At 43.7% G+C, this 20,206-nt stretch overlaps 2 protein-coding genes across 3 annotated transcripts; one reads left to right on the forward strand and one right to left on the reverse strand.

Moving 5' to 3' along the window:
- On the forward strand, positions 1–13,905 carry thoc5 (THO complex 5). Of its 2 annotated transcripts, none has more exons than XM_047382239.1 (20): positions 1–117; positions 419–524; positions 1,134–1,277; positions 2,275–2,388; positions 2,762–2,859; positions 3,743–3,889; positions 3,989–4,103; positions 4,241–4,373; positions 4,475–4,552; positions 4,684–4,727; positions 5,616–5,715; positions 6,394–6,502; positions 10,320–10,421; positions 10,523–10,619; positions 10,699–10,810; positions 10,896–10,999; positions 11,086–11,173; positions 11,255–11,370; positions 11,959–12,149; positions 12,238–13,905. In XM_047382239.1, the coding sequence occupies exons 2-20, from the start codon at positions 429–431 to the stop codon at positions 12,299–12,301; spliced, it is 2,052 nt and encodes a 683-aa protein (XP_047238195.1). In that variant the 5' UTR covers positions 1–117; positions 419–428; the 3' UTR covers positions 12,302–13,905. The 2 variants fall into 2 exon arrangements, with proteins under 2 accessions (XP_047238195.1, XP_047238196.1); XM_047382240.1 differs by having other exon boundaries at positions 52–191.
- Positions 13,906–15,551: 1,646 nt separating this feature from the next.
- On the reverse strand, positions 15,552–19,426 carry LOC124877280 (neurofilament medium polypeptide-like). The gene is made up of 4 exons (XM_047380360.1): positions 18,628–19,426; positions 17,632–17,831; positions 17,406–17,530; positions 15,552–17,317 (listed from the first exon to the last, which is right to left on the reverse strand). The coding sequence occupies exons 1-4, from the start codon at positions 19,379–19,381 to the stop codon at positions 16,189–16,191; spliced, it is 2,208 nt and encodes a 735-aa protein (XP_047236316.1). The 5' UTR covers positions 19,382–19,426; the 3' UTR covers positions 15,552–16,188.
- Positions 19,427–20,206: the final 780 nt, after the last annotated feature.

Consider the following 20,206-nt stretch of genomic DNA (forward strand, 5'->3'; position numbering starts at 1 on the left):
CTCTTGTGCAGTAGGTGGCGGTATGCACCTCAATGTTGTTTGCAATCCGACATAATTCAGAAGAAGAAGAAATATTTTTGGTTTAGCCAGGCCTCCGTCGATACTCAACGCTTTGTGGTAGGAGAATACAACTGTTTTTCACGTATATTCACCATTAAGGAGTTACGGTTGCCATTTCCCCAACCAAATTGGTACATGAATATTTTAAAAAGTAATATCAAACACATCGTGTGCATACCAGTCGTTAGGCTTGAGGTTCTGGCGGGTTTCATGCCCCTGTGTGCTCAGAAGCTGTTAGCCGCTAAGCTATCACAGGCTATGGTGCTAACATTAGTTCACTGCTAACACGGTCTGTTGCTAAACTGTGGTTTTATATGTTGTTTTTTATTTTATCCAATCCACACAATCATATTTACAGTCAGAGAGCCATGTCGACCGATGCCTTAAAGAAGCGAAAGTCGAAGGTTCTCCGCGGTGAAGGAGGGAACCCAGAGACGAAGCGAGGCCGAGGGGAGGTAGACCAGGTAAGCACTGAACTAGAGACCCCCAACGCTCCGTAGACAAGAGTATCGTGATCTGTTTTTATAAGCAAATACTTAGATTATGCACAGGTATACAGATTTGAGATTTTAAATAAAGAACAAAAAAAAAACATTAATATTTTCTATAAAATGTAATAAAAACACAGCTGCTCGTAAGGAGAAAATTAGGACACCTCTACTTTTAGTTCTACTTAAAATACCCCAAAATATTTTTTTATATATTTATTTTTTATTAATCTTTTTTTAATTTCTTGCATTTAATGGCCCAATAAGGAATTTACTAAACTATTTATTGGGCGAGTATTTATTCAGCTTTTTATTTACTTCTGAACTTATTTTAAATCAAGGCAGAATTGGTCCACCCATCCTGTAGTGACTTGAAACGGGCTGTACAAGCAAGAAACCCATCAAACATCTCACAGCTGAAAGTGAGGAGTGGGGCAAACCAATGTCTGAGGCTGCAAAAAGTGTTTAATTGAAGTTATTTCAGCCAGAGGCTGGGTTACACTAATCATTAGGTTGTAGAGTGTACAGCAGGATTTTTATCATATATATATATATATATATAATGTGGATTTTTTTTTCATTCAGGATGTGCGTTTCTATAACGAGGAGGGGGAGCTGGACGGCCGGGACCCCCAGCAGGACTTCCTGCAGTACAAAGAATCATGTGAGAGTTTGGTCACAATCATGAGTGAGATCCAGGAGCTGAAAGCCAGTGGAGCCAAGGAAGGGGTAAAAACCATCATTTCATAATACAGATGATTTTCCATCGTTATTATGAGAGAATGCCTTTATTCAATTCAGTGTGGTTTGCTTTCATTTCTCCCAAGTTACTGTTTTGGGTGAAAAATTCTAATATGTTTACTGCTAGGAATGTAGAGGGGCGGGATAAAACCTCCATCTAGTCACAGGATACAATACATGATGCAGAAATGAAGCAGGAAACTACAACACCTCAGGAATGACAGATGAGGCTAATTGCTGACTGATTTTTGCATTGATTTGATTACCCAACATTAGGGCTGGGCGATAAACCAAAAATATACAGATACCGAAATTTACGACAATAACCGACGTCTTTTTGCCCATGTCCGTTATTTTAATGTTTTAAAAAAATGAAAAGAAAAGTCGTTTTTGTCGGTTATGGTCATGTTCCTTTAAGACGCTACGCTATGTGTATAGTCTGTAGTCCCGTGACTCCACCCCATTGAGTCTGTGACAATAAGTGAAAAAGATGGTGACGTTGAGAAAATGGAGGAAATTTCAAATATTGAAGCGGTGGTAGAGCTGGTCGAGGACCAGCTCATTCCCAAAGAAAGTGGGTTCAGCAAGGACAATATTGACTGCGGCGACAAGGTAGTGGGGGGTTTGCGGTGGAAACTCCTCAGTATGTCATGATATTCATTTTAGGCCATATTGCCCAGCCCTACCCAACATACAGTAATAGTTGGAACCCATCCACGATACTGACAAGAAAGGGAACATTGAGGTCAGCATGAACGAATATGAAGGAATACTTCTTAGCAGCACACATAATCAAACAAATTGATTAATTAAGAACTACTTGCTACCTTTTAAAATTTGTCATAACATTGATAAGAAATCTCTCCAAGGACCCTGGAAGCAACATTGCAGATATTTAGCTACTCATGTTCTACCCCTCTTGTTTACTGCAGTGTATTCACTGGCCTTGCATATCTATACATCTAACAAGTGTGTTTCTCCTCAGAATGTAGAGGTGGAGCTGAGACGTATGCAGGGCTGCATCCACTTCATGAACATGAAAAAACTGAACCGCCTGGCTCACATGCGACTAAAAAGAGGAAGAGACCAGACACATGAGGTAATTCCCTCAAAGAGCTACGGCGTTATTCATGAAACGTAAAAAAAGTCGTATTATTGTATGCATTCACAGAAAATGCTGATTCAAGTTCCTTTTGTGCTGATCACTTAAGGAATGTTGAACTAAGCACTTTTTCCCTTTGCAACATCTAACTGCAGTAGATGCCACACTCTGCAAGAAGAGTTTGTGTACTGGTGTTAGGTTGTGAATGTTCACTATGGGTCTTATTTAGGTTCATTAATCATTGATCGCACAGAAACCTGGTTCTCAGGTCTAGCATATTGTCAGGTATAAATGTATTCTTTACTTATTTTGGATCCTCACTGGTAATTCTTGCGGAAAAGCCTCACCAGCGATTTGTTTCTGTCCTCAGGCAAAGCAAAAGGTCGATGTGCTTCATCTTCAGTTGCAGAACCTGCTCTATGAAGTTATGCATCTTCAGAAGGAGATCAGCAAGTGTCTTGAGTTCAAGTTAGTGCAAATTATCCTTTGTTAATTAGATCTAACCAATTTAAAGTTCTATTGAGACAGTGCACAAACACTGATAATGCAGCAGTTTAACTCTGCATGTTGGACCTAAAGGGCCAGGGAAGCTGGATGGAGCTAAATAGAGTTCAGTATTAGAAGAACACCTGTTGGTGGCTGCAGAAAACTTGAAAGTGGGATGTAGCCTCACCTTCCAGCTTGAGGACAACAAACCTAAAAATACAAGCAGAGCTACAGTGGAATGGTTTAGATAAAAGTATTTCAATGTATTGGTATGGCCTCAGTTGAAGCTCATACCAAAATTCAGTTAAGAATCTGTGGCAATGCATAAACATGTATGGGTCAAAGAAGCTCTGCATCCAGTCACCCTGGGTTTGGTCTGTTTTGCAAGGAATAGACAATAATTTAGGTCTCTGGGTCTTCAAATCTGGTTGAGGCATACCGCAAAAGACTTTGAGCTGTAATAGCAGTGGTTCTATAAAGTAAATGCATGTCACACTTTTCAGATGCTTATTTGTAAGAAATTTTCCAAATCATATTTTCTTTTCCTCCCAGTTCACAATTACATGTTGTGTTGTATTGGTCTGTCACATTAAAGCCCAATAGAATTCATTTAGGTTTGTAGTTGTAATGAAGAAGTTCAAGAGGTAGGAATACTGTTATTATAAGACATCATTACAGTAAGTCTTGATGCATTTAAATTGAACGCTAAAGACTCTGATCAAGAGAAACGGAAAATAAATATGAACATCACAATCCAGTTTCCTCAAACGTTTGAATTTTTAGATCTGATTTTCATGTTTCATTTCCACATGTTCAGATTCATATTTTGTCACATTGGTAATTGGCATCCCCTGTCCTGCTGCAGATCCAAGCATGAAGAAATTGACTTGGTGAGCGAAGAGGAGTTCTATCAGGATGCTCCGCAGGAGATTTCCAGGCCTAACCTAACGAAAAATGATCCCCACCAGCTCACCCTGGCAAGACTGGACTGGGAGCTGGAACAGAGGAAGAGGTAAACAAGTTGAAGCAGAGTTGGATTAACTTATTGCTTTTATTAAATGTTGCGGGAAATAAATAACTGTTTTTAAATGTTTGTTTTTTTTAAATCCAGGTTGGCGGAGAAATACAAGGACTCACAAGCGACAAAGGAGAAAATTCAGAAGAGCATCGAAGTGAAGAAGGAGCACCTGAGAAGCCTTCAGCCTGGACTAAACGCCATCATGCAGGTGAGTTAATAAAACGGAGAACTACTGGTTTCTGTTGATCCTCTAGCCTAGGCTTAGATATTTCATTTGAAATTCTTGACTAGCTTTGTTTATTTGATCAGAAATGAACATCCCCTCCTCATGCTCTGTTTCCTCAGGCGTCTCTCCCAGTGCAGGACTACCTGTCCATGCCGTTTGAAAAGACCCAGAAGCAGGCAGAGATTGCCCGCCACCTTCCTCCACCACTCTATGTACTGTTTGTTCAAGCGAATGCTTATGGCCAGGCCTGTGGTGAGCCACAATAGAATATACCTTGAATGAGGAAGAAAATTAGAGTTGGACAACTCACATGCTTCTGTCTGGTAACTGTGTAATTTTTCTTCATGTTTCAGACAAGAACCTGAATGTGTCGATCAGTGGTGACGTGGACGAGGCCAGGGCTCTTTCCAAACCCCCTGATGATTCCCAAGGTACATGCAAGTCCATATTTATGCCACTGGAGTCTGTCCACAAAAAAACAACACATTTGGCAGGTGTCTCTGTCCATTTTGTTTTATTTTCTATACAACTGTTCTACAAAAAGTTACATTTCTGTTCCCAGATGACGAGAGTGATTCTGATGCGGAGGAAGAGCAGGAGAAAACGGTGAGTTTCAGGCCAGGTCTTTACTCCAAGATACACAGACACACAGAGGTTAGTGAGTTCAGTTGCTTTATAAATATACCCGTCTCTGGGCTGGAGACACAAATCCTCCCTGATGTTTTGCCTTCCACGCATTGTTGTCTGGTGGGTCAGAGAGTGGTAGCAATCAATCGATGCCTGCATCCGGAGGTGAGTGGGGGATTCTGGGAAATATTTACCTAGATCGGGGAGGTGACTGTAACCTGAGTCTATCTGGGACATGCTCACTCAGCCGTACAGCAAAGCGGCTGGAGGCAGGATGAACCTTTTAGTTGGAATTAAAAATATAATTAACGTGTATGAAAAAAGAAAATGGAGTATGAAAAACAAGGTGTGTTTCCAAGCATTGTTCCCTTCCACATTGCCTAAAAGTTGTACCCATCCATCTGCCCATTGTCCATTTTGTTTGTCCATTCATTGGTTTCTTCATTCATCCTTCCAGCTGTCCACTGGCCTTCCATGCAGCCATTCTTCCATTCATCCAACTGTCAATCTGTCCATTTGTCCATGCATCTGTTTACCAAGCAGTAAATGGGCCTGGGTCGGTAATCAAGCTCGGAGCTAGCCAACTTCAGTCTATTAAGATTCGGTGTCCTGCATGTTTGAGATGTCTTTTTTTTTTAAATTTAACCTTTGATTTGCACACATAAAAAGCTAAACTTGTAGAACGTCTATGTCGTTACATAGTGCTGGCTATAACCTCTGATTTCACAAATGGGTGAAATGTGTCCTTCCATCCGTCCCCAACCCTTTTAGTTGAGTTCTTTGATTGCTTCTCATAAATGGCATCTTCAAACACCTTCTGCCTTGTCATGTTTTCTAATTTTTCTTCTTTGTGGCTGTGTTTGACAGAAGAGAAGGAGGCCGACAACAGGGGGACAGCTGGACGACAAAAGACGAGAGATGCTTAAAAGGCACCCTCTGTCTCTCAGTTTGGACCTTCAGTGTAAAGGTAAAGGATTTCTGCAGGCACAAATATTCCCTGTCTTTACACAGCATCCACCCTAGTATTTACAATTGTTTCCTCGTGCACACCTTGTAATGTGACCGTGTATCTGATGTGCTGTGATGTAACGCTATACTTGTGGTTGTTTGAGAAAGAAACTGTGACCTGCTCTGCTGTGGCATGACACCGCTTGACCCTAGTGTTCCCTCTGCTGGCAACAAAAGGAACATGGTGACAGATTATGGGGGAGATCTGCATTGCAGGCGTAACTCTACCTAAAGTGGGAGGGGAAGGGAGGTAGATACTTGCAGCATCGTAGGTCTGCAGCACCTACACCATCTTGTAAGCGTTTTCTCTCCATCTCCCTTCATGTTTATTCCCCCTCTGCTGCCAACAGCTTTTTTAGTGCAGGAAAAGCAAAAAGTGAGCAGTGTAGGTGTGAAATAGTGACAGTGTGTCACTGAGTTCAGTGTTTCTGCAGCGAGTGAATGTTAAAGATGACCATCAGCATATTGTGTGCTGCTAGCTGCCACACTGACCACGCCCTGTTATTGCCCTCCAACTGCAGTGTGAAGTAAACCCAGTGGGGCTATAGTTGGGAGGATTAATGAAAGGATGACAAGAGGTTATTAACAGGGGAGTGAATTTGCTTTTCATTATGTTTTTTACTCATTATCCCTACAGATGGCAGCAATCTCCATCTCTACTTCTTCTACCTGATGAATCTGAATATTTTAACTGTGAAGACCAAAGTCTCCACCTCCACAGACCTCAACACGGCCATCAGTGCTGGGTGTGTATAAACTCAACAATCTGATGCTCCCTGTGTTGGTTACAGGGTCCCTATTCAGTCTGGATGATTTTGGTGAAATAGAAAATTGTGTGGGAAAATATTTGTTTCCTGATCATTCTGTCAGTCCAGTTTCCAGCTATCCAGCCGTCATGACGCCCCCCCCCCCCCCCTGTAGACAATATAATATTTCATTCCTGAAGTTGCTTTTACTGTCAAGGTCTCCAAACATGTAAATATTCTGCTGAATTAAACCACAGGTTTAACTCTGAGTTGAACATTAAAGAGAATTTAAAGTCATGACTCATTACACTTTTTTTGAAAGGTCTCTGAATTTTTAAATGAGAAAAATAAGACCAGGTGTCACTGTCGTTTCCCATGTGGGCGTTGAAGTCCCCCAGCAGAATAATGGAGTCCCCGGGAGGGGCACTATCCAGCACCCCCGATAGGGACACCAAGAAGGCCGGGTACTCCGCACTACCGCTCGGCCCGTAGGCCGAGACGACAGTCAGAGACCTATCCCCAACCCAAAGGTGCAGGGATGCGACCTTCTCATCCACTGGGGTAAACCCCAACACGAGACGGCTAAGCTGGGGGGCAACAAGCAAACCCACACCAGCCCGCCGCCTCTCCCCGTGGGCCACTCCAGAGTAGAAGAGAGTCCAACCCCGCTCAAGGAGAGGGGTTCCACATGTGCGTGGAGCTGAGCCCGACTATTTCTAGTCGATATCTCTTGACCTCCCGCACAAGCTCAGGCTCCTTCTCCCCCAGTGAGGTGACATTCCACGTCCCTAGAGCCAGCCTAAGCATCCGGGAATCGGGCGGCTGAGGTCTCCACCTTCGTCCGCCACCCAATCCTCTTTGCACCGGTCCTTCACGGTTCCCCCTGCAGGTGGTGGGCCCACTGGGGGATGGCCTCGCGTCTCTCGTTCGGGCTTGGCCCGGGCGGGTCCCGCGAGGAGCGACCCGGCCACCAGGTGCTCTCCGACAAGTCCCGACCCCAGGCCTGGCTCCAGGGTAGGACCCCGGCTCCGCCGTATCGGGCGACGTCACGTGCCTCAATATTTTTGTCCTCATGAGGGATTCTTGGGTGGCTTGTCCTCTTCAGGATGGAGGGGAGTTCCTGCCTCAAGTGGAGGAGTTTAAGTATCTCGGGGTCTTGTTCACGAGTAGGGGAAAAATGGAGCGGGAGATCGACAGATGGATCGGTGCGGCTGCCGCAGTAATGGGGGCACTGTGCCGGTCTGTTGTGGTGAAGAGAGAGCTGAGCCGAAAAGCAAAGCTCTCGATTTACTGGTCGGTCTATGTTCCAACCCTTACCTATGGCCATGAACTTTGGGTCATAACCGAAAGAAATAGATCCCGGATACAAGCGGCTGAAATGAGCTTCCTCCATAGGGTGGCCGGGCACTCCCTTAGAGATAGGGTGAGGAGCTCGGCCATCCGGGAGGGGCTCGGAGTAGAGCCGCTGCTTCTCCACATCGAGAGGAGCCAGTTGAGGTGGCTCGGGCTTCTATACCGGATGCCTCCTGGACGCCTTCCTCGGGAGGTGTTCCAGGCACGTCCCACCGAGAGGAGGCCCAGGACACGCTGGAGGGACTACAGGTCCTTCTCAAAATATTAGCATATTGTGATAAAGTTAATTATTTTCCATAATGTAATGATGAAAATTTAACATTCATATATTTTAGATTCATTGCACACTAACTGAAATATTTCAAGTCTTTTATTGTCTTAATACGGATGATTTTAGCATACAGCTCATGAAAACCCAAAATTCCTATCTCACAAAATTAGCATATCATTAAAAGGGTCTCTAAACGAGCTATGAACCTAATCATCTGAATCAACGAGTTAACTCTAAACACCTGCAAAAGATTCTTGAGGCCTTTAAAACTCCCAGCCTGGTTCATCACTCAAAACCCCAATCATGGGTAAGACTGCCGACCTGACTGCTGTCCAGAAGGCCACTATTGACACCCTCAACCAAGAGGGTAAGACACAGAAAGAAATTTCTGAACGAATAGGCTGTTCCCAGAGTGCTGTATCAAGGTACCTCAGTGGGAAGTCTGTGGGAAGGAAAAAGTGTGGCAGAAAACGCTGCACAACGAGAAGAGGTGACCGGACCCTGAGGAAGATTGTGGAGAAGGGCCGATTCCAGACCTTGGGGGACCTGCGGAAGCAGTGGACTGAGTCTGGAGTAGAAACATCCAGAGCCACCGTGCACAGGCGTGTGCAGGAAATGGGCTACAGGTGCCTGCATTCCCCAGGTCAAGCCACTTTTGAACCAGAAACAGCGGCAGAAGCGCCTGACCTGGGCTACAGAGAAGCAGCACTGGACTGTTGCTCAGTGGTCCAAAGTACTTTTTTCGGATGAAAGCAAATTCTGCATGTCATTCAGAAATCAAGGTGCCAGAGTCTGGAGGAAGACTGGGGAGAAGGAAATGCCAAAATGCCAGAAGTCCAGTGTCAAGTACCCACAGTCAGTGATGGTCTGGGGTGCCATGTCAGTTGCTGGTGTTGGTCCACTGTGTTTTATCAAGGGCAGGGTCAATGCAGCTAGCTATCAGGAGATTTTGGAGCACTTCATGCTTCCATCTGCTGAAAAGCTTTATGGAGATGAAGATTTCATTTTTCAGCACGACCTGGCACCTGCTCACAGTGCCAAAACCACTGGTAAATGGTTTACTGACCATGGTATCACTGTGCTCAATTGGCCTGCCAACTCTCCTGACCTGAACCCCATAGAGAATCTGTGGGATATTGTGAAGAGAACGTTGAGAGACTCAAGACCCAACACTCTGGATGAGCTAAAGGCCGCTATCGAAGCATCCTGGGCCTCCATAAGACCTCAGCAGTGCCACAGGCTGATTGCCTCCATGCCACGCTGCATTGAAGCAGTCATTTCTGCCAAAGGATTCCCGACCAAGTATTGAGTGCATAACTGTACATGATTATTTGAAGGTTGACGTTTTTTGTATTAAAAACACTTTTCTTTTATTGGTCGGATTAAATATGCTAATTTTGTGAGATAGGAATTTTGGGTTTTCATGAGCTGTATGCCAAAATCATCCGTATTAAGACAATAAAAGACCTGAAATATTTCAGTTAGTCTGCAATGAATCTAAAATATATGAATGTTAAATTTTCATCATGACATTATGGAAAATAATGAACTTTATCACAATATGCTAATATTTTGAGAAGGACCTGTATGTCTCCCGGAAGAGCTGGTGAAGGTGTCTGGTGTCCCCGCGACCCGGTCCTGGATGAAGTGGAAGACAACGAGTACGAGAAAAATAAGACCATTAGTTCAAGGGAAACTTTGACACTTATTAACAGACATTCATATTGTTGCAAAATCCAAAGGTTTAGCACGAACGTTTTAAAGGTACATGGATAAAAGCAATTCTTCTGGGTAAGTGGATAGATTTTAAGGGTTTTGTAGACTTTACCCAGCCATGCATTTGTCCATCATCTATTCATTCATTTCATATTATCATCCATCCATTCATTTTTTTTGTCTATCCATCTGTTCTTTATTTTGTCCTTAATCTGGCTGTCTGTCCATCTTGTTTATTTTATTTATCCGTCTATCAGCCTGTCCGCTTATCTGTGCATTTGTCTAATTTTTGTCACTTACAGGGTCCATGTTTAAATGCTCAACACAGAAAAATCTGCCAGAATTTCACTTCGATCATTTCTATTTTTACTTTAAAAATGGGCTAAAAAGGACTAAGAAATCTGGAAGTTTAGGTCTGAAGAAGTATTGCATTTAGACAGTGGAAATGTGCCTTTAAGAGTGTTTTCTTTTCTCCAGAGAGCTTCTTAAATCCGACACTCTCCTCAGCTGTCTCTACACCAGTGACCAAGGAAGGGAAACTCCCAATCCAGCTAATCGCTACCAGTTTGATAAAGTTGGGTAAGAACATCAAGCAGCCGAGGAGAATAAGAGCTTATACTAGATTATAATATTAAATTTAAGGTAATTGCTTAAGGATTAACACATAATTGTTCTTTTAGGATTGTTTCCTTTTCTGATTATTTGGAGGAGCTAGGATATCCCTACATGTGGGTTCAGAATCTGGGAGGACTTCATTTTCCTGTTGAAGCATCAGAGGTGTGTGCTGACTTCATGAGGTGTCACAGGAAAGCAAAGCAAAGCTGTCAAGTGCTGGTTTATGTCTGTGTGTTTCCAGGGTGTACTGGTGGGCAGTTCTCTGAGCGCCAGCCACATGGAGAGCACCATGAAGCTGCTGAGGGGGCGAGTCCAGTCCCGCTTGGCTCTGCACAAACAGTTTGCTTCTTTAGGTACGTTATTTTACAACTTTTTTTATGTTAAATAATCCTAATTGTGAATCACTGTACAAGAGGTTGACTCTGTGTGTGGCTGCAGAGCACAGCATCGTCCCAATCTCCAGTGAGTGTCAGCACCTCTTTCCTGCCAAGGTCATCTCCCGCTTGGCTCGGTGGACCACCATCAGTCAACAGGAGTACATGGTAAAACAAAAACAAGAAATCAAATTCAGCAGTATCCATTACAAGTACACATAGTGTAGTGTTGCTCAGTGTAATGTTTTCTGAAGGAACTCCCATACACTCATCATGTAACTGAAGCTGGACTGGCCAGGGAGACAGACCTGTACTTTATGGCAGTTGTCGAAAGGGGCACAGGTATGTCCAGTCACTGACAACAGAACTGGAGTCATTTGTTTCTGCATCTCTTTTTAAAAGTTATGCCTGTTTTTCCTTTAGCTCGTCTCCATGCTGCCGTGGTCCTGAGTCCCCGCTATCCAGAGATCTCTCCTCTGTTCACCCTGTCTCTCAACTGGAAGGGAGAGTGCACTGGACGCACAGATGACAACCTCAGAGTATGGACATTTCAGTTTATTATGTCCTCAAATTGTGTGCACAGTTTCTGGCTTTTGTTCTGTGAACACACTGCCCTGCAAAACTTTTCATACTCATTTAACCCTTTCACATTTGGTCATGTCCCATCCACAAACCTAAAAGTGGTGCATGATTGTGAAGTAGATGGAAAAGAGAGCATGATTTTCAGACATCTGTCAATACTTTGTAGAACCACCATTTGCTGCAATCATAGCTTTTGGGGTATGTTTCTACCAGCTTTGCACAGTTCTCAAGAGCTGGTGTCCTGTGACTTTTAGAGATGCATCAGGTTCAACACTCCTGAATCAGATAATTAGATCATTATTCGGGGCTTTATAGTTTGTTGGGTGTGTTGGACCAGAATTGCATCTAAAAGTGGCCCTCAAGGACTGGAGTTTGAGAGCCCTGATCTAATTATTCTATTGGGAGGTCTCTTGCAGCCCCTAACAGGTTTTCTTCCATGATTGCCCTTTATTAAGCTATATCTCTTCTGATCACTGTCACTGCTGAAGAAAACATTCTGAAATAACTGTGATGTCCATTTTCCAACTTATCTTTTGCATTTTTAGGCCATGGAGAGTGAAGTGAATGTGTTCAAAAATGAGCTACAGGGTCCAAAGCCGGGACATCAGCTTCTGACCAATCAGATTGTACGTCTGTGTGTCTGCTTGGATGTGTATTTGGAGACAGAAATGCAAGATGACAGTGTGGAGGGACCTCGTGAGTTCCCACAAGAAAAGATGTGTCTGCGTACTGTCAGGTATCCAATTAATCTAACAATCTACACAGTTTAATTAGAATACATTTACCGTAACATCCTCTCTCTCTGTGTCTCTTTCTGAATTCAGGGGTCCAAACCGACTGAAGCCGTTCAAGTATAACCACCCTCAGGGCTTCTTCAGTCACCGTTAAACCTGCATTTATATTTGTCCTCCTAAGATCGTCTTTGTACCTTTTTGCAACACAAGGTCCCTTTTTAAACAGTTTGGAAATAAAAACTCATATCATCTTTAATCATCATGGATCTGGTTTATGTAGGAGCCTGGTGCACGCAGGCTCTGTTTCTCACAACATAATTTTCCATTTAATCCCTTTGTTGTCCTCCATTCTCCAACCTTTGTCTGTCCTACTCTATTTATAGGTTTGTGAGAACAAGCTGATTATTATTCCATTGTGGTTCAGTGGAGCAGTAAGCTGAGTCATTTCCACAGAGAGAAATAGCCACAGAATGCAACATTTAGCATTTCGTGTGGAGTTGGCCTTTGACCTCTTTTATTGTCCTGGCTTTAATAGTAGTAAACGTTATTTTTTTGTTCTTGTGGGCAGAGAAGATTGTCTCTTATAACAAGCCTTCTGGTGAAGATTATCACTGCTGACCTCAGTTTGATGATTTTCATCCACACATGTAAACTGTTCTGCAGACAGTTTAATACTTATTCTCTGTAGAGCAAAAAATGTGCACTCAAGATAAAATTGGTTTCAATGCTTCAAATTTCAATGTTTTTTTTGTTTGTTTTTGTTTTAGATGTGACAGTTGAGCACAAAGTAGTGTTACTTTTTTGTTATTTTTAAGTGGAAGGGAAGGACATATTGGTTACAAATAAGATCTGAAAAGTGTGGCATGCATTTATTTATGGCCTCTCTGAAGCAATACTTTGTAGAACCACTTTTCACATCAATTACAGTTTTTGAAGCATGTTCTCAGTTTGCACAGCTTAGGACTGATTTTTTTTTTTTTTTTTACCATTCCTCTTTACAAATATATCTGAGGGTTGGAATGGATGGAGAGCATCTGTGGACATCCGTTTTCAAGTCTTGCCACAGATTTTCAATGGGGTCTGGGCTTTGAGTGGGCCATTCTAACATGAATATGATTTGATCTCTGGCTGTACAGTGTTGTGCTGCTGGAAGGTGAACCTCAGTATTTTGCAGCCCCTAACAGGTTTTCTTCCAGGAAAAGCCACGTATTTACCTTCATCAATCTTACCATAAACTGAGCACCTCTCCTGTCCATGATAAAGAAAAGCTCTATTAATACTGAATTCGAATTACACACAGGTAGACGACCGATTAGGTGACTTATGAAGGCACTTGGTTGTCCTGGATTTTATTTAAGGGCATTAGAAAAAAGTGGGCTTGTTACATATGAACGGCACCTGTATGCAGGGTAAAAAAGATGGGTGAGACAATGATCAGCTCAGAAAGACAAAGAATCCTCATCTCTTACTCTTCTGCCCTCTGGGAAGAGATACAGAAACAACGTCAAGAACAAAGACGCTGGAGAACAGCTTTAATAACCCTTGGGTCATCAGGCTTTCCGAAGGAACTTGCTATATGCAAATTTAGCTAAAAAAATATTCTACCTTGTCTTTGAACTGTTTTAAGTTAGGAAAGAATGCTTTTGCTCATTTTTAATTTGCTGTTTCTTTTGGTGTTTTGTCCTCTTGTGTGTTTAACAGTATAATAGTTTATATATGATCTGCAATGCCAATAAAGGCTTTATGATCGTGGTTTTAGATTTTTGTAACAAAATTCATAATTATGCACTCCTTTGTGTTGGTGCAACACAAAATCCCAATAAAATATATTGAAAGTTACACTATATTCACTGGGACCATTAAACCTGTTTAAACAAGCAAAAGATTTTATATTTTTTGCAAAATATCAAAATAGTTTGTCAAAGTAATGTAATTCCAGTGTTTTCAGAAGAAAGCAGACTTTTGAATATAATTCAATCTATTAAATGGGGTTAGGCTAAGTTAGTGTACAAAAGACAGCTATAGGCAAGGTAAGTTTTTTTTAAATACCTCCATTCATGCATAAGGCAGGACATCAAATGAAATGCAACCGAAATGTTTTCAGTCCTGGTTTGAAGGAGCCAACAGTCTCCACACATCTCAGGTTTTCAGGAACTTTCTAAGAAACGCAGCATCCAAACACTGCCTCACTGGGTTCTGGTCTTGGGACCATTGTTTAAGCAGACAATAGTACGCTGATTTAGTAACACATTTATGTGATCGGTCAAAATCAGTTCTGAGTCTAAAACGACACTAAGGCTTACTTGTTCTGTAGTGTAGTTTAGTCTCATACATTCTAATTGAGCACTGATCTCTAGCTTTGCTTTCTTTGGACCAAAACATTAATACTCCAGTCTTCTCTGCAATGAGCTGGAGGACATTTTGACCCATCAACTTATTGATATTGTAGCTATAGGATGATGAAAGGGTTAAACAGATGATGGCATGATGCCAGTGAAGAACCAGTCCTATTAATGATCAGGGATCTATTTTTAGTGTGTGTGCTGCATGCATCAAAACATGCTGCTCTGACGGGAGGGGCCGGGGACAGAGAGGTTGAAAGGAGTAGCTGCAGCTGGAGGAGGAGGAATTCCTTTACTCTTTATAAAATCTTGCACTCTGAGGCTTTAGCCAAGTATCAGATGCAATGTGGACAAACCTGCCAGAGCACGCATCCTCACAGAGTCAGCAAAAAGTGTGTCCAGCTTGGGGAGGGTTGTCTTCATACCTAATCAAAACTACAATAGCATGCTTTCCTGCTTGGTGTTACAATGTTTAAATGTTCAAGTCTGAGTACTTGGAACAGGGGTAACTGCACCCTATTTATGCAGCATTTGGCACCCTGACGGTTGCATACTCTGTAGCACCAATGCAGAGGATTTCCTAGAAAGAAATACTTCCTATAATCAGGTACATTTGTCCCTGTTGATTTAAACAAGCTTGATCTGAATAGGTACAAGCTTTTCCTCTGTTTTCCATGTTTCCACACTCAGGGCCACTTTTTCCCACACTTTGGTAATAAGAAATCAATAATACTGAATTGGATCAGAAAGGTCCTGCTCCCATGTGTTCCTACCTACAGTAAAGTTGATGTGCATGCTCTGTGCAGGCAGGGCAACTGATTTATAAATGAGTGTGAGCTGCTGGATGTGAGGAAGGGTGCGGGGGCTGCCGAGGATGGGAGCAGCTCCCCCTCTCTTTAGCCGCAATGCAGTGCAGTAACTTCCAGCATTTACCTTTTGGGGTCTCACACCTTGTAAGAGTGTTCCTGATACTTCAGTAATCACCACCAAGGGTTGTTTCACTGCAAATTTCCGCAGTGTTATATATAGTGTTAAATAAAAAAACAAATAATGCCACACAAATTTTTTTTTTTCATTGTTTATTTAATGTTTCGTGTTGCATATTCTCAGCAGTGTATACATAGCACAGTCATCCTTGTCCTAGCATTTGCAGACTGGAAGAGTGAGACGCCACCTTTCACCTGTCTGGAGAAGCATTAAGGTGTGCAACGAGCAACATTCAAGTCTTCCTTAACTTATTAATCTCTAAATATAATATAGAGGTTTCTGTCTCCTTTAAAGAACATTATACATATATTCAATATTGTTCACAATCATTAGCTCGACATAGTTTTGACATCTCTACCCTTGAAGGCTCGTGTGGGCTCAGCAGGGTCCTGCCGGGCCACATCAGGATTCAGTTTAAATGCACTTGTTATTCATTAAGGGCAGTTGTCACATTCAGATAAGGAGCTTAGAGCATTCTGCATTCACTACAGTCATACATCAGAAGCTTCGGGGGGTATGTAATGGCCATACATGGGGAGCAGAGGGGTTATTTGCTACAGAAATCAATATTGCTTACATACTGTTACCTGTCTGTCTGAATAGCTGAGTACATCCAGCCCCTTCCTCCTGCTCTCCACCATTCTCCTCTCTCTCTCCTACTCTGTTCTTTGGCATCTCCTTCTCCTCCACAGGCAAAACGCAGCGATAAGTCTTACTTCTTGGCCTTCTCCTCCTTGGTTTCCTTTGACTCAGGGCTAGAGGACTTTTCTGCTTTTTCTGCCTTTGCTTCTTTACTTTCCTCTTTACTCTTCTCTTCTGGCTTCTTCTCCTCCTTTTTGCTCTCGGTTTTCTCTGGTTCTGTTTTAGGTGCAGGCTTTTCCTCAGTCTTCTTCTCTTCCTTCTTGCTTACAGTCTTTTCTGGCTTTTCTTCAGGCCTCTTCTCCTCCTTGCTGTCAGTTTTCTCGGACTTTGCCTCAGGTTTCTCTGGTTTGGGAGCAGAGGGCTTCTCCTCTTTAGCAGGAGGAGTGCTCTCTTTGGGCTCAGGCTTTGGAGTAGGTTTGTCCTCAGCGGTCTTGCTAGAAGTCTCAGGTTTCGGAGTTTCTTCCTTTGGTTTCTCATCCTTCTTTGCATCAGGTTTGTCCGCCTTCTCTTGTTCTTTCTCCTTGGGTTCCTGCTTCTTCTCCTCCTTCACAGGCTGCTGTTTCTCCTTCTGCTCCTCTTTGGCTGGCTGAGAGTTCTCCTTTTTCTCCTCCTTTGGGGTGTCTTTGGCAGCAGCAGGTTTATCGCTCTCCTTTTCTGGAGATTTTGGTTCGGGGGTCTTTGGAGCAGGGGATTTAGATTCGGGGGATTTACTAGGAGGGGATTTTGACTCGTCTCCTGCAGGAGACTTGGCAGGTGATTTGGGCATTTGGGATTTGGCTGCTGGTGATTTGGATTCTGGGGATTTAACAGGTGGAGATTTAGTTTCTTCTTCTTTGCCTTCTTCCTCTCTCTCTTCTTTCTCCTCCTGCTTTTCTTCCTCACCCTGTTCCTCCTCATCCTTTCCTTCTTCCTCTATCTCTCCTGCATCTTCACCTTCCTCCTCCTCTTTGGTTTCTTCGCCTTCCTTTTGCTTTTCCTCGTCCTCTTCTTTCTTTTCCTCCTCTTCTTCCTCCTCCTCTTCCTCATCTGCCTCTTCTGTCACCTCCGTCACCTGTGTCTCATCCGTCTGTTCCTCCACAATCACTGTATCTGAGATCTCCTCGCTTTTAACTTTGATGTGGGCTGAGATCCTGCTCTCCAGGTAGGTATACGGGCTGCCACCTAACACAAAACGATTCTCTTCTCCCTCCAGCAGCTTCCTGTTTCAAAACCACAGATGGTAAAAAAGTTGAAAACATTTGGTAGCAGTGAATTAAATACAATTTGTGCACTTTGATCCTGACAAACCTGTATGCAGCAATTTCAATATCCAAAGCCATCTTTACATTCAGGAGCTCCTGATAGTCCCTCAGCTGGCTCGCCATCTCCCATTTGGTTGTTTTGAGCTCATTGTCAAGCTGATTGATGGTCTCCTGCAAAATTAAAACACAGAACCTTCCAGTTCAGAATTCATGCAGAGGATTTGAGGAGCTTATGTGAGGGGAAAAGTGCATGTTTGTGCTGAGGGTCCTGCCTGGAGTGAGTTGATGTCGTCCTGGTGTCTGTCTTCGTTCTCCATCCGCTGCCTCTCCAGCGAGTCCTTGGTTCCTCGGAGCGTCTCCAGCTCAATGGTGCGGGTCTGTAGCTGACGGCGGTACTCTGCAATCTCCTCCTGGGACCCACGGATCGCATCCTGGTTGGATCTGGCGGCGTCAGACAGGCGCTCCATGCGCACTGCAGGGGATATAGGAAAAAATACGTTTTTAACATTCAGGGCCCCATTATTTTTATAGTACTGACTTATATATATGATCAGATTAGATTTTTTGGCAGTCCATTCCTCCTCCACTAGGTGCCTGGATAACCTTGACACTGTCCATCTGTCACTCAGTCTGACTCAGCTTCCTCTCCTTCAGGAATCAACCTCTGCTGCAGTCAGCTGGACTCAGAGGTCATGCAGCTTGCTCTTTTTACAAACTCAGATCAGCATGGAAATGGGCTGCACAGGTTTTTTTTTAGCACAGTTGTTGGAGTTGCAGCTCTTAAAAAGAGTAAAGGTCAGAAACACGGTGTGCAATTTATTTTTTTGACAGGGGAAAATAAACCATCCATATCTGCATGTAGCAGAAGAAGCACGGACCAAGGTGTTAATTGGTCTTTACCCCCTGATGCAATAAACAATGACCTTGAAGAGAAGTTTTCTTTTTGTGCACCATCATAACAGAGAAATGCACTGCATGAAAGGGAAGCAAGCCAGAGTGCAAATTAGTCTCCTCACTGTGTGCCATCTCCCGCCTGCAGAGTTGTCCTTTCCTTCAGTGGAAATTATCTTTATGCGGTGTCGATGCAGCCACTAGAACTGCAGTGCATTTAATTTAAATCCTAATTATGTACCACAAAATAGGCTTTTATGTTTTTCTTGGAAATGTCTGCAACCAGACAAGTCACTGGTATTATAGCAATACAAAGATGTATTATGTGAAAATGCGCAAATGTTTCTCCTAAAACTTTTCCCTTTGATCAGCCTCACCTCTGAACCAGTCCTCTGCTTGCACTGCGCTCTTTGACGCGTGGCTGTCCAGTTGTGAGCGGATCTCTCGCAGCGCGCCGGTAACGTCCGCTTTGAGCGTGTCCCTCAGGTCGAAGCTCACCTGCGCACCCTGAATCTGCGCCAGGAGATCCGCCACCTCCTCCTCGTGGTTCTTCTTGAGGAAAGCCGCCTCCTCCTCCAGGGCGCGGAGTTTCTTGTCCAGCTCCTGCCGCGCCAGCCGGCACTCCTCCACGTACTTCTTCATTGCGCGGGCGGCAGCCTCCAGCTCCCCCCGATTGTGCGCTTCGTCCTCCAGCCTGACCCGCAGGTGCTGGATGTCTTCCTCCAGGTGTTCATGCTCCAGGGCGGCGCGGGTCTTCTCCCCGGTCAGCTGCTGCAGGAGACCCCTGAGGTCGTTCAGCTCCCGCTCGTAGTGCTCCCCGGCGGAGATGCGCCCAGCCTGGCTCTGTCGCAATGCCGCCGCTTCCGCCTCCAGGTTGCGGTTGTGCATCTCCAGGTTGCGCACCTTGTCGATGTAGCCGGCGAAGCGGTCGTTGAGAGCCTGCAGAATTTCCTTCTCGCTCCTCCGCGTCATGTCGCCGTTGAAGGTTTCCAGGCTTTCGATGGAGGACGGCTGGCTGTAAGCGAGACGACGGCGCTGCTGAGAGTGAAAGCCGCTGGAGGACACGGATGTGGGCCGAGCCTTGCGGTACGAGCTCGGGCCCATGAAGTGGTGGTCCACTGTGAAACTCATGTTGGCTGGGCCGGGGGAGAACTGACTGCAAAGGAGGGAGAGCGCTGGGCTTTTATAGGAGGGAGGGAAAAGTCGCTAGTCAGCACAAGGACGCTGTCTTTTTAAAGAGGCATCTTTTCCTCCCCAAAAATCTACCGGCTGCGCTGAAATAACTGTTCCCTCTGGGCACCTGAGTTTCTGAAACTACAAACCTTAATATTAAATTTATGTCACGCAACATGCATCTCAGAAAGTACCTAATCTACCTTTCTGTGGTAAAACATAATAGCAACACAATTTAATAGATGGAGCCATGAATTGCTCCAAACACTAATATTTAATAAACAGCTGGCATGACTTAAAAAAAACAAAAAACATATTAACAGTTAACTGAGAGGATTCAGTGTGTTCTGCTGATATTTTTGATTGTTTGCTGCTGCAGTGAGTTTTGCAGATCATCCCTCCTGGGAATCACCTCAGCTGCTGGGCCATTGACATATTGCACTCTTCCAGCGCTTTGCAAAAGTGTTCACACGCCTTTTTCTGTTTTATCAAGTTGCAACCACAAGCTTGAATGTATTTTATCAGGATTTTACAGATAAAGCGACACAAAGTAGTGTATAAATGTGAAATAGTGAATAAAGGAAAATAAAAGTTTTTAACATTCTTTTCAAATAAAAAACCTGAAAACTGTCCTTCCCACACCACTACCATTTTGATCATCCTTCTTCACCTCCAGTTTTACCTCCTCTGTCTTATTCACTGTACATATTGTGTCACACTTCTTCTGCTCCCAGATTTTCTTCTTACATTCAGATTAGGCATGATACAATTCAAAAATTCCTA

Source organism: Girardinichthys multiradiatus, chromosome 12, assembly GCF_021462225.1.
Source record: "Girardinichthys multiradiatus isolate DD_20200921_A chromosome 12, DD_fGirMul_XY1, whole genome shotgun sequence".
NCBI lineage: Eukaryota > Metazoa > Chordata > Actinopteri > Cyprinodontiformes > Goodeidae > Girardinichthys > Girardinichthys multiradiatus.